This window comes from Syngnathus floridae, chromosome 2 (genome assembly GCF_059516105.1).
Source record: "Syngnathus floridae isolate MCC-2025c chromosome 2, RoL_Sflo_1.0, whole genome shotgun sequence".
Classification (NCBI taxonomy): domain Eukaryota; kingdom Metazoa; phylum Chordata; class Actinopteri; order Syngnathiformes; family Syngnathidae; genus Syngnathus; species Syngnathus floridae.
The window spans coordinates 7,796,326-7,808,540 of NC_142414.1; the positions used below are offsets into that span (position 1 = coordinate 7,796,326).

Here is a 12,215-nt window from a genome sequence, read left to right on the forward strand (position 1 = left end):
AGGTCGCCTGATAACTGGCAGCTCTCATAACTGGTGCCAAAGTCCTTGCAATGACCCAACATGTGACGTTTTGGGGCCCAAATGGTTTCACATGAAATTTCACTGGGTGAAATTGAGCACATAGAAACACAAGATGTTGTCAAACAGTCGAACTGAGGAAGGCAGTAAGTTGCATCGTTATCTCCTGAACGGGGTGTACAATCCTGTTCCCCAACAACAACACAACTTACTACCTCACCACAACACAACCAGTTTCAAAAGAATGACATTCAGGTCTTCAGACAGCAGATGTTTCCCCTGCCGGCTATATGGCCGAGATGCTGTGGCGCTGCCCTAAGAAAGACAGTAGACTGTATAGTTATCTCCCAGATCTGGTGTGATCCTAAAACTATACAAACTACTACCTCATCCCAGAGCACGCACTGTCGACTCCTGTGGTTTCTTTCAAAAGAAGACACAATACACTTAACACAAGTCAGTACCTGCTGTGCTTTCTGCACCATTAACAGTCCCCAATCCAGAACCCTACAAGCGAGAAAGCAGAACAAGACACAAAGTGAACGTTTGTCAACGGCAGCGTATCGAGTCATCTCTCGTGTGCGTCATCGAGTCATCAGCAAGCCTACCTGCAGGCCCTGCTCCCTGGTCTGCTCAGCTCCAGAGGCCCTCCGCTCATTTTGTTTGGACTCTTCCTCTTCCGCCAGCTGCCGCCTCCGCTTTTCCCTGCGCTCTTCCAACTCCTCGTCTCGCAGACCTTCCAGATGCTGCAGGATGGGCACCTTCACAACTGCAAATAACACATCACAAATTCATCTTGAGCTGTGGTACAGAACATAAAACGTGCTGTTGGTGCTCCTGCATTGAAAGCAGGAAAGTAGAGGAGTCACAGAAAAACAAATCATCCCGAGCTTGACCCAGAAAACTTTGGTGAGAGAATTTACCGTGCTGCAGCATTCAGATCAAGTAAGCGTCACAACTTTGCTCACCTGCGACACAGTCGTGCATGCTTTCCGCATCCAGCACTTTACACTCATCTGTCCATCGAGTTAAGGCGGTAGGAATGCTTGAGAGGGTGCCTGGAAAAACAGAAAACCAACATGTCAAGAATTACAAACTCAACGATATACATCGAAAACAAAAATCATCTCACCAGCTTGACCTCCCGTGCTGCTCTGCTCGTGGAAAAAGTCGTCAAATTCGTCATCGGAGCGAGCAATGATGTGGACGTCCTCGTTTCCGACCAAAAGACGGGCTCGGCCGCGAGACTGCAGAGGTAGCGAGCTGGACAGTTGCAAAATGTCTGCTGCGGCACTGGGTCCCAACAACCTAGATGCGGTGGAGCCGTGGAAATGTTTAGAAACGGGCAGGCGGCTGTTGGGCGTGCGAGAGATCAAACGTCAACAAGGCATCTGACCTCTGCAGGATGAGGGGAGGGTTGGGCTGGCGGTTTCCAGGGTAGTGGACATGGATGGTGTGCCCGCTGTTGGCAGTGAGCTGCCTGAGCGTCCGCTGGCTGCGACCCATGCCTTGCGCCAGACGGCTGCTTGTGCCGGCCACACCTAGGGTGAGGGAACCGTGGTCAGCGTGGCGCACCATCAGTGGGTGGGCGCTAGGGATGTTGCCTGGGGAGGGAGGGATGTCAGCTGATGGAAGAACACAAAACGGAGGTCGACGTTAGGAAAAAGCTTCGCAATATACTTCAGTTTCCCGTCTACGTTAGCGACCAATCGTGGCTGCCGTGTTACAAGTGTCGAAAGCGAACAGCGGTCTGCTTACCATTGTTGGAGAACATGTTGTCGAACTCGATGATGAGGTCATCATCCCTGTCAAATCGCTCAAAGCGGATATGAGGGGCGGCATTGATGTCAGGGAAATCCTCATCCAACTCCATCTCTGAACCTTCGTCGTCATCATCCTCATCTCCTTCCTCGTCATCCTTAAGGGCAAGTGAGAGTCATGAGTTTGGACGAGCGACACCACTTGATGCGACATCTTATTAAAAAGTATAATGATCCAAACCGGGTCCTCCTCCTCGTCTTCCTCCTCCTCCTCTTCCTCATCCTGGCTGTCGTCATCATCGTTGCTGCCACTGGAGTCTTCTTCTTGCGTGTGCTCCTCATCCTCTGGTTCCAGGATATTCATGGAGTCTAATCATAAGAGGGCAATTTTAAAAGACGTACAGCTTACAAAACTTCAAACTGTGTTCTTCCCCCACACTCGCCTTCTCGGTTTGCCTGAAGAGTGGATGCCTGGCTAATATTGGAGGGGGCCTCTTCCATCAGCACGTCCTCTTGTGATTCATCCTCAGCACTTCGCCCGACTGACGGGAAAATTAAAAAGGTCAGGAATCCTTTCCTGTCGGATTCATTTCCGCCGCACAAATAAACGCAGACCTCCAATTAAGGCTTACCTATGATTGCACTACTGACGGTACCGCCGTCTCTCTCAAGTAGCTCATCAATCAGATCCACCAACTCATTCTCCACCTTCACGCACGTGTAAATAGTGTCACACTTACATGTATTGAAACAGCAATAGATGCTAATCAAAAATGCTAATCACCTGCATAGCCTGAGTGCTGAGAACCTCCGGTTGACCAGCAATGACCACCGTGTCTCCCTCCGTTTCTCCATCCATCAGGTCGCTGTCCGCTCCCTGCACTCTGTGGTTGCCCTCCACTGGCTCCGCTTCACCAGATTCTCCTGTAACAGATACCAGAGATCGCTAAGTTGCTCCTTCCAAACACTGGAGAACATCCGGTGTACCATGTCAAATGCGGATACCTTGATCTTGAGTGTTGCTGTTGCTATCCCTCGCAGCGCCCGTTGTGTCATTTTCGGTTTTGTTCTTGTTGGAACATCCTTTGCTCCCAAACAAACTGCTGGGCTGATTAACAATGCGGGACAGAGTCTCCAGAGGCTTGAGGGCAGCATTCACCGTGTTGGCCATGTTGGGGCTAAACCAATCAAATGTGAATTAGTCGTCATTGCTTCACCATACTTTACCAGACACAAAAATACACAAAAGCTAATTTGCTCTTAAAACACAGTTGTGCTATATGAAATTGCATTTATGAGCCATTTTTCAATCTTGCTACAGCACACAATGTATATCATACCTGGACAAATCCAAGCTGTGCGGCACACGAGCCAAGTCGCTGACCAGTCCTTTCTTGAGAAATAGCCGTATGATATTATTCATGCCATTATGTTGCGTCTTGGCTGCTGCTGTGCTATAGAAACTGGACGTGGAGGGACACGACTCCATGATGGTGCTGATGATGCACATCACTGCCTGAAGCCTGGGGGACACAGAGGAGCATTGGAAGTTTGCAACACCAATCACCGGCCATCAGAGTGCATTTATAAACAACGTCGCTTACCTCGCATGTTTCTCAGCACCTTCGGTCATTCCTAAAGCGCGACTGAGGGCAGCTTTCACCTCGTTAACCAGAGCAGCCTGGGCATCGGTGCCGGTGCCAGCGGCGGCTAGGCTGGCAAGGAAAAGACGGGCCAAGGCAGGGGTGTCCTTGTCCTCGGAATTTTGGGTGTGAGGCAGCAAGTGGTCGAGCACAAAAGCGAGCACACTGCAATCCTGTCGGGATGGACATGTAACAAGTGAAGGGGGAAACTTGTACTGGAAAGGGAGACGCCAGCTAAGCGTCCATCAAACGAAGGAGAAGTTGTTACCCACCTCCTTAATAAGCTCAGATTGTCCTGCAGTGTAGCAGTAAGAGGCAATTAGTGTGGCAATGCCAACATAGGAGCGCACCAGTTCAGCCAGCAGTCTCAGGATGGTGGAGGTAGGCATGAGAGGTTTGCTCGCCTTTACCTTTGCCGCCTTAGCCTCCTCTGAGCTGCTACTCTTATCACCCTCCTGCTCTTTCTTTCCCTCACGCATCTCCTCGGGAGTGGAGGCTAAGAACGTTCATGCAGTGTACATCAGTTGAATGACAACATCTCAACTTGTCAAAAAAAAAAAAAAGGTCTGTATTATATATATATTTTTTAAAAGGCTACTTTGTGAGACAACTAAAATCAATTTGTTTTCACCTTCTCCTTGTGGCGTGCCAGACTGGGATGACTCTGCCACCGCTCCATCCGCAGCAAAAACTTGAGACTAGGGAGAAGGCAGCCATTATTATCTATGTTTTCACCGCACCTGCTGAAATGTTACTGTTCGTCGCTAAAGCTCACATTGATATGGAAAGCGGACTGGGAGTCAAAGTCACTGCCTTGTCGAGTGAGACGGTACTGTTGGTAAACATCGTCGCCGACGTCCTGCAATATCTGGCAAAGGTCTTGGCTGCCGGGAACAGCTGACACACGTTCTTCTGGGCGTTCCGCTATAACCAAAAAATAATAAATACATCATGTGTTGTAATATTTTATGTATATATATATGAGGGAGAGGTTTGCCTTCAATCAAATAATTTGAATTGTTCGAAAGCCAACGAAAATATCCTACGTTCTTCAGGAGCGTGGTATGCAGCCAAGGCGTTGAGCATGTCGTATATGACCTCCTTGATGGTGTCAGGAATGGAAGGTAGCGGTGACAATTTCAGAGGAGTGGTTTTCACCAGCTGCACGGCATTTGGCCCCTTTATACGAAGATTTTCAAACTCGTCGTCGGACGCTGTGGGAAGACGGGTAACAAAACGGAATGAATGCAAGTCGGAAAAACTAACGGCTGAAAATGGTGATCCGCTCACCTGTGCCAGCTCCGCGGGGTGCGGGCAGAGCGATGCGGACGCAATTGCTGGCAGTTTCGGCAAAACATTCCGGGTCACGGCACGCGGCAGGGCCCAGCACACGCAAGATATAATTGATTTCCCTTGAGCCAAGGCTGCCTGACACCACCCCTGAGGTGGTGCTGCCTGCTCCGCTGGTCACTGCAGATCTCACCACCTGTAGCAACAGATGAACTCTTTCAGCATACATTTACAAATTTGTAAAAAAAAAAAAAAAAAAACGAGAAGGGCCTCAAAACCTTTTCCATAGTATGCCGAAGAGTAGCTGGATCTTCGATGATGTGTCTGAAGAGCAGCGTGACAAGGGGTGTGAAGCCATTGAACCCGGAGGTCTGCGTCAGTCCAAGAATCATTCGAGTGCTCTTGAGCTCGGCAAACATCATGGCGTAGTGGTGATTTCGCGTCAAACGCAAACAGAGACGCAGCGTCGCGTGCAGGGTGTCTGGGTCCACCGGGACGCTAATCATGCTGACGCAAGCGCGGATAAGAACGGTGGTCATGTCGTCACTCAGGCCTACGACAGCCGAGCCTTGCAAAGAGTCCGGCTCCTGGGGAGCCGCCGAGCCAGAGGTCGCCTCCTTGGGATGGCTGGAAACATCCTTGGGGATACTCATTTCCACTGCTGCCCCGGCGTCAAGATAGGTCTGAGTTTCTTCCACTTTGCACCGGTCTCCCTCTTCTCTCTCGGGGTCTGTTACGCAGCCCGCCTTGGCCGCTTTGGGCAAGCGAGGAAGTCTCTGAACAGTCAACATCACTGGCCTCCGGTTGCCAGTCTCTTCATTTACCTACACCAACAGCGACTCTCGTTAGATTACAAAGGAGTCCGTAAAAAAAAGTGCAAAAGGTTATGTCCGGTTTTTCGCACAAATACCTGCACCATGTTGTTAAACTGAACCGTGTATCGTCTGCGTCCGGCTGTGAAGCGAACATTCGTTTCTCCGGCCCTCCACGCAGAGTCAATAGTGCTGTTGTTGGAAGCGCTGTAACTGCACCAACGGCCTGAGCGGTCATCAAACCATCTCCAGTTGTTCCCGTTCGGCTGAAGATACTGAAGAGAGGCCAAGAACAGCATTGTAGTAGTACACAACCCAACACGACACGTGTAGCTCACAGATATTTTACCTTGTTCATTTGCGATCTGCGTAGTGAAGATACTGCCATTTTCTCATAAAAGTCAATAATCAGCAAGACTGGTGTGATCCACCTACAGGAACATGAGCAAGATTCAGCATGTGCGTGTTCACAAATCAAGATGTAACATTCAGCTCTGCGGCTATTCTTCAGGTCAGAGGTCATTTCGAGCTCACGGAAACTCACTTTGGTGTCTGAATGTCTTTCTGTTCTTTTGCAGCCTGCAGACATGGCTGGACCACCTCGAGAAGCTTAATCAGCAAATCGAGGATGCCACTCTTTTCTACTACTGTGGTACACATGAGCTTCAGTTCCTTTAGAGAAGGGGGGAAAATAAATGATCATTGCCTGGGCTAAAGTTGCTGTCCTGCTGTAAAAAACAATCGGTTACCTCAAATAACAACGTGAGTAGCAGAATTCGAGTGGCCAGCTTTGATGCCTGGGGCAGTGTGGCCATTTGTTTAGTCCATTCGGACACAGTCTTTGTGTCACTTGTAGTCAAAGGCACAGCCGCCTTGATCAACACGTCCGCCGCATCCCACACCTAAAAAAAAAATGGTCAGAGGGTAGAGCCGTGCAAGACGCGTAAGACACCCTGAAGATTAAAATGACTGACCTGATCGACGACCTGGCCAAGGATGAGGTCCCTGTACTCGGGGCCACTCCTCTTGATGGCTGTCATCAGCAGGTCACAGAGTCTGTAGACCGTGTCGGGCAGCTCATCCAACAGGTGGAAGCAGCCGGGGAGCATCGAGTCTGTGAAGGCGTGCAGCTCCTGCGGGTCCAGGGGTTCGGCCTCCATGAAGCGCTCCAGGCAGCGGGCCTCTTCCTCCTCTGCTCGCTCCCTGGCTCTCCTGTCGTCCTCCTCGCGCCGACGTGCCGCTTCCTAAAAGGTCATTTTATCAGCAACTCTTCATTCATGACCTTCAATTCCTTTGTCAGCCAATGGTCAGGTATTGAATACAATTTGAACAGTGAGAAAGGCACACCTCAGGGGAGTCGGAACGTTGCTCCATGCTGACCTCCTGGCCAAGTGACATAGCAATCGCTCTCATCATTTGGTCCTCTTCAGACATGGAAAGATCCTAGACAGACGACGATCGAGATTGTCAGCGGCCTTAGTTTGCGTGCAGATTATTTCAAAGGTACAGGCTATTTCTGATTTAAGCTTACCCTTACTGCTCCCCCAAGGTGAGGAGGAGGGTGAGTAAGAAGATATTCTGTGGCTTGCTCCATGGTACTAGTGTTCAATAGTGCCTCCATGGCATGCTCTCTTGAGAAACCCATATCTATCAGCTGAAATGGAAAACATGACTTACTTTCGGACAAAAACTAATGCTCACAAATACAAATGTAGCAAATGGCTTGAAAACCAGGTTTTTATTTTGCCTCCAAAAAAATATATATTCTGACAGACCTGTGTAAGCTGCGCCTGGTTGACCTGGGGGTCACGTCTTGGTGTGGAATTAGTCGACTCCTCGGCCGATCCCACAGCTGGCACTCCAGCACTTGGTGCCGTGGATGCTGGTGCCTCTCCGCTGGTTGCAGGTACACCTGGTGCTCCACTTTGTCCCAGAGAAGAAGAAGGAGCCCCCTCGTCATCTGGACGTACTGTGCCCTCTCTCTCCTTGGCTAAGCGCTCCTGGATAACCGGCTCCCCTCGCAGGATGTGGCAAAGGATGGCCAGCATAGATTCAGCCATCCTGCCTCCATAAACTTTCAGCGGCTTCCTGTTCCACAGGCTGCGGATGCAGGTGAATGCAGCCTAAAAAAGGGGGAGTTAATATTTGTTATTAACATCTTGGATCTGACCAGATTGATAATTTAACACTTTGAATGCAAAAAAAATAATCTTTTACATGTTTAGTTAAAACCTAATTGTAGTGGATTGCAAGATGTGGATGATGATGGTTAAAATGAGACTTCTTTGCCTCATGCAGTTAAAGCAGACTTACCTTCTGGGTAACTATGAGGAACCGAAGGGCACTGAATTGGGGTGTGGTTGGGGTGACCCCAGGCATCTTTGCTGGCAGGGAATGTGGAGAGTCCAACACAGTGCTGGGATTGACCATCTTCTCCACCAGCATCAACCATGCATCCAGGAACTCTCCTGTCCCATCTGGTAACTCAGTATGCTCCAGACCATCTGACACGGGAACCTTTCCACCCATTGACAGGGCCCAGTTGAAAGTCCTATGAAAAAATGGCAAGTCATCCGTTGAAATTCAGGTCATACGTGAGTGACGACAGCGTCGATACAAGTTTGTGAGTATGATTGAGCTATCTGCTCAATAACTTACTCAAACAAGGCATCATGTCCACCAGAGCAGAAAAACTTCTGCAGCATAAGGTGGTACGGATACTTCCTCTCATCAAACAACATGGGGGATGTGAAGCCAACAGAGCAGATGAAGAAAGTCAGTCTGTGAGAAGCAGAGCACAAGAACATGAGCACTTGTTTGCTACGCGACATCATTTGTGCACAAAAGTCACACCTGAAGCGAGGGGTGGGTGTGTAGGGTGGGGGCTGCCAACTCAGACCCTTGGTGAGGAGCTTTGTAAGAGCCGAAGCGGTGGCTCGGGCGGCGGGCGTGGGCGTCGTGCCTGTGCTTGTGGCGTGATGGGAGCGCCGTTGACGCACCGGGGAGCCGACGCACAACTTCACCAGCAGGCCAAAAAGCTCGGCGAGTGCCCTTCCGAGACGAGATGACGCTGAAGATAGGAAAGACGGCAGTGAAACGTTAAATACAGGTCTTATAGCAGGCTCAAACTGTTGAGAAGCTTTCGATACTAATCTTGATGTGGGCTATCAAAAGAAACTCACCAGAGAGGAGGGGTTTTATTTGTTTAATGCGTGTGGCCATCGCTGGGGTGAGCTTGGATTTGGCCTTCGGGTCTGTTGACGTGGGCTCGTCTGTCTCCATGGGAGCCAAGCTATCGCCATCTAAACCCATGCCTTCCAATAGCCCGCCGCTACCAGATGGCTCCACCGCCTCAGATTCTACTGATACAACAAACGTGTTGAAGATACACAAGAATTCGAGCTGAATCAAATCACCAACTTACCCGCTTTCCTGGAGCCAGGGGTGGTGCTCGTTGCAGCACTATTGGAGGGTTTCTCCTCTTTGGGTAAGAGTTTCTGCATGTCCGCTTGGCCAAACTCACAGCCTGGAGGCAGACTGTTCAAGACAAAAAGAGGTTAGCAGGCTAATAGTGGGCCGAGGTGATAACAATAAGGAGATCGTCAATTGTGTTTATACCTGTTGGGCGTACAAAGGGAGAGCAAAACAGTACTCTCCCATACCAGCGAACAATAGAGCTGACTCAGCTTGTTGAGAACAGTCAAACCCAACTGGGATCCCCACTGATTGACTGAGATTGCCCTGATCTCACTCTGTTGAAGGATAAGACACGTTCAGCCAATTTGACAAAATCAAAACGTAATGACTCGCGTCAGTTTGCAATTAGAATTGACACAGAGGAAGGAGCACTGCACTGAGGAGCTTGGTAAACATCACAGAGGGGATTAGATCTTGACTATTTACCTGTCCCACTCGACAGGTGTGGACAAACATGAGGATGTAGGCGTGCGCAGCAGTCAGCGCGTGGAGCAGCGGCGTGGCACGAGCAGACAAAGTGGCATCGGCGACGTGGCCGGCATTAGCCAGCTCCCTCAGAAGAACAGATCCCCCGGGAACCTCAATTGGCCGATGAAGGGGCTCCAGGGACGTGAGAATAGTGTCCAGCTGGCACAATCCCTCTTGAAGTACTTTGGGCTCATGTGAGAGAGTCTTCAGCAATAAAATGACAACAGTACATGACGATAATCATTTTATTCAATCGTTGAACGCTGCTTTGAAATAAGTGCAATTCAACTCACCAAAATGGACTTGCACACTCCAGCAACAGCTTGGCAGGCTGCTGAGGTGGGAAAATCTATGGGCAGGTTGGGCAAGCCCAGAATAGAGACCAGTGGGAGGAGCCCCTTCTGGTTCACAAACTCCTGACAGTGGTCATCCGTCGTATTGTTGCTGAGTATGGATTCCACAAACTTCATCTAGAAAATAGCCACAGCTCACGTCAGTTATGGTTTTGCGAGAGTTAAAAGGATCTGACAAAAGACTCAACACTTACCACGTTCAAAATGTAATCCATTAAAGGAATAGGAATCCGCTCCTCAGTTCCCACCACCCTGAAACAAGGTGAGCGTTAAAACAAGGAAGCACTTAGTACAGAGTGAATTTTAAACCATTCATTCATTAATTCAAAATGAAGAATATCAAAAGTGTCGCTGCATTGTGATATATCAACCCAGTGTCATATAGTTCAAGTGGCACTGACTGTCTGTTGCTCTCTGCCTCCCCCTGCTGCTGGCTAAATGTGTGGAGGGCCTCCTCTTCCTCTTCATCCTCACTTGAAGCTTCTTCGGCAGCATGGCTGGAGCGTGCCGGCGGCACGGCCGCAGTTCCGTCGGCTTTCTGGATAGACGGTTTCTGGCACACATACTCGGGAGCTCGGCCCAAATTGCATATCTCCTCCAATAACTACGACAGCAAGACCACTTGGTTAAAACGCATCGTCGCTTCGATTTTGACAAAGCGGACCGCTTCAAAACTACCTTAATGATTGCGGTGGTGGCATCTGTCTTCAACGTTGGTTGGTGTCTCATTAACTCATCGACAGCACTTCCTAAATTTGATGCAGTGTCCCCTGTGGAGGGAAGGAGACAAAGAATATCGCTCAAGCTGGGGCCGCAAAGGAAGGTCACCGCAGGACAACTCACCCAAAGGGTCTGAGCTGCGTCGCCGTCGCATGGCAGGTAGGTAGTCGGGGGACAAGAGCACTTTGAAGAGGCGCTCAAAGGGCTGACACCGCACAAAGGAAAGGAGGCCTCGGGCGTTCAGGCACAAGGCACTGAACACATTAGGGAGCGATCCCAAGACCTCACGTGTCGCAGGAACCTAAAATCAAGTGAAGGTTCGGAATACACATCAACAGGTCGTCACTTTACTATTGCATGCGCACACCCCGCAGATACTTTAAGCACCTTTACAGCCAAACCCAGCTGACAACAAAGATGTTTTTTTTTTTTTTGCTTTAAATGTCGCAAAGTTAGTTGACAAAACATACATCTTTGATGAGAAGTGCATGAAGCATAACATCAGTGAGGCCATTGTCCTGCAGAGAGGAAAGCAGAGATGGCTCCTGGAACACAAACACCGTCACAACCTCGGTTGCTACACCAGCCCAAAAAAAAACAGGAGAAGAAAAAAAAAAACAGCGTTATTATTGTTTGAAATCACAAACAGCAGTAAAATGACAACAATGTGCTGTACAGGAGATTCTAAAATTCTTTCATAATAAAATACTTTCTGAAGCGCACAAAAGGATCTCACCAAGAAGAAACAGCGAGGGTCCATAGTATTCTGCGTTACTGATGATGTGCTTGAGTGAGGTAGGCAAGGATCCATCCATGACTTAAGAGAAAAAAAATAAAACGTGACCAGGAAATCAGCAGCAAAGTCTGAGGCAGAGCTCTTGACTGGCTCCATCTGTGCAACTCACCATGGCGGATGCCATCAGAGAAGGCAGGGTCTTGGATGGCTTTCTTCAGGAAATTTAGCATTGACTTTAAGAGAGCTGCCCTTTGGGGGATACACTGCATGCCTGCACAAAAGGTCCCGCAAACTATTTCAAACACGTGTACATTGTGTGACCAATGCGGCGTGCACGCGCGTCTACCTGCACGTGGCGTGTTTGCAGCGCTACTCGGCGGTGCGCTCTGCTCCACTTCCGGTCTGGAAGCAGAAGACGATGGCCCGGGGCTGCTTTCCATGGCAACCTCAGACGCTGTTTTGTATCATCATGACATCTTAGCACGTGATAGCGAATGCCATTGATATTATTTCGAAAAAAGATTCATTTTAGTCCACTTACTCTCCATGTCTGTGTCCATGTCTTCAGACTCGACAGTGGGCCTTGGCCTTCGGATCTTTGGCTTAATGACGAATGGGCACTCTTTCCTTGATAGGTCCACCTCATGCTGCGTACGTGTAGAAAAAGCCGGAGAAGGGAACGGTTAAGTATGAACATTTACGCTTCAACGATCAGACGTGTCAAAGCGGGAAGGACCTCGAGCCTGCAGATGAAAATAGAAAGGCCGCTGTGTGACTGGAAGGCAGCCATGTCAAGGTTGGTGATGAGGTCCACGACCCGAACCGCTCTTGTTACAAAAGTGATCTGGTCCTGCTCGTCTCCCAGAAATTTGATCACCTACAGAGCGACATCGTGATGTCAAAAAAAGGGACTTATCTTGATGAGACAGGGAAGTGCG

At 49.4% G+C, this 12,215-nt stretch overlaps 1 protein-coding gene across 12 annotated transcripts in view; it reads right to left on the minus strand.

Moving 5' to 3' along the window:
* Nucleotides 1-12,215, minus strand: part of huwe1 (HECT, UBA and WWE domain containing E3 ubiquitin protein ligase 1) — a 29,849-nt gene that overhangs the window by 9,487 nt on the left and 8,147 nt on the right. For 8 of the 12 annotated variants that reach the window (XM_088361583.1, XM_088361610.1, XM_088361602.1 and 5 more), the window contains 45 exons: nt 12,014-12,154; nt 11,819-11,924; nt 11,624-11,731; nt 11,447-11,548; nt 11,278-11,358; nt 11,012-11,118; nt 10,665-10,842; nt 10,500-10,591; nt 10,223-10,425; nt 10,016-10,073; nt 9,762-9,938; nt 9,427-9,672; nt 9,142-9,275; nt 8,948-9,060; nt 8,706-8,885; nt 8,377-8,593; nt 8,182-8,304; nt 7,837-8,074; nt 7,299-7,646; nt 7,055-7,177; nt 6,871-6,966; nt 6,498-6,767; nt 6,273-6,425; nt 6,068-6,195; nt 5,873-5,954; nt 5,622-5,798; nt 4,990-5,535; nt 4,712-4,907; nt 4,468-4,635; nt 4,197-4,345; nt 4,053-4,119; nt 3,694-3,917; nt 3,383-3,594; nt 3,119-3,301; nt 2,784-2,956; nt 2,563-2,702; nt 2,411-2,486; nt 2,222-2,320; nt 2,020-2,147; nt 1,777-1,936; nt 1,415-1,643; nt 1,151-1,326; nt 987-1,076; nt 627-787; nt 483-525 (listed from right to left, as the gene is read on the minus strand). In XM_088361583.1, coding sequence (XP_088217709.1) covers nt 483-525; nt 627-787; nt 987-1,076; nt 1,151-1,326; nt 1,415-1,643; nt 1,777-1,936; nt 2,020-2,147; nt 2,222-2,320; nt 2,411-2,486; nt 2,563-2,702; nt 2,784-2,956; nt 3,119-3,301; nt 3,383-3,594; nt 3,694-3,917; nt 4,053-4,119; nt 4,197-4,345; nt 4,468-4,635; nt 4,712-4,907; nt 4,990-5,535; nt 5,622-5,798; nt 5,873-5,954; nt 6,068-6,195; nt 6,273-6,425; nt 6,498-6,767; nt 6,871-6,966; nt 7,055-7,177; nt 7,299-7,646; nt 7,837-8,074; nt 8,182-8,304; nt 8,377-8,593; nt 8,706-8,885; nt 8,948-9,060; nt 9,142-9,275; nt 9,427-9,672; nt 9,762-9,938; nt 10,016-10,073; nt 10,223-10,425; nt 10,500-10,591; nt 10,665-10,842; nt 11,012-11,118; nt 11,278-11,358; nt 11,447-11,548; nt 11,624-11,731; nt 11,819-11,924; nt 12,014-12,154 — 7,201 coding nt within the window. The remainder of the gene's footprint in view (nt 1-482; nt 526-626; nt 788-986; nt 1,077-1,150; nt 1,327-1,414; nt 1,644-1,776; nt 1,937-2,019; nt 2,148-2,221; nt 2,321-2,410; nt 2,487-2,562; nt 2,703-2,783; nt 2,957-3,118; nt 3,302-3,382; nt 3,595-3,693; nt 3,918-4,052; nt 4,120-4,196; nt 4,346-4,467; nt 4,636-4,711; nt 4,908-4,989; nt 5,536-5,621; nt 5,799-5,872; nt 5,955-6,067; nt 6,196-6,272; nt 6,426-6,497; nt 6,768-6,870; nt 6,967-7,054; nt 7,178-7,298; nt 7,647-7,836; nt 8,075-8,181; nt 8,305-8,376; nt 8,594-8,705; nt 8,886-8,947; nt 9,061-9,141; nt 9,276-9,426; nt 9,673-9,761; nt 9,939-10,015; nt 10,074-10,222; nt 10,426-10,499; nt 10,592-10,664; nt 10,843-11,011; nt 11,119-11,277; nt 11,359-11,446; nt 11,549-11,623; nt 11,732-11,818; nt 11,925-12,013; nt 12,155-12,215) is intronic. The other 4 variants (XM_088361634.1, XM_088361638.1, XM_088361574.1 and 1 more) reach the window with 2 other exon arrangements.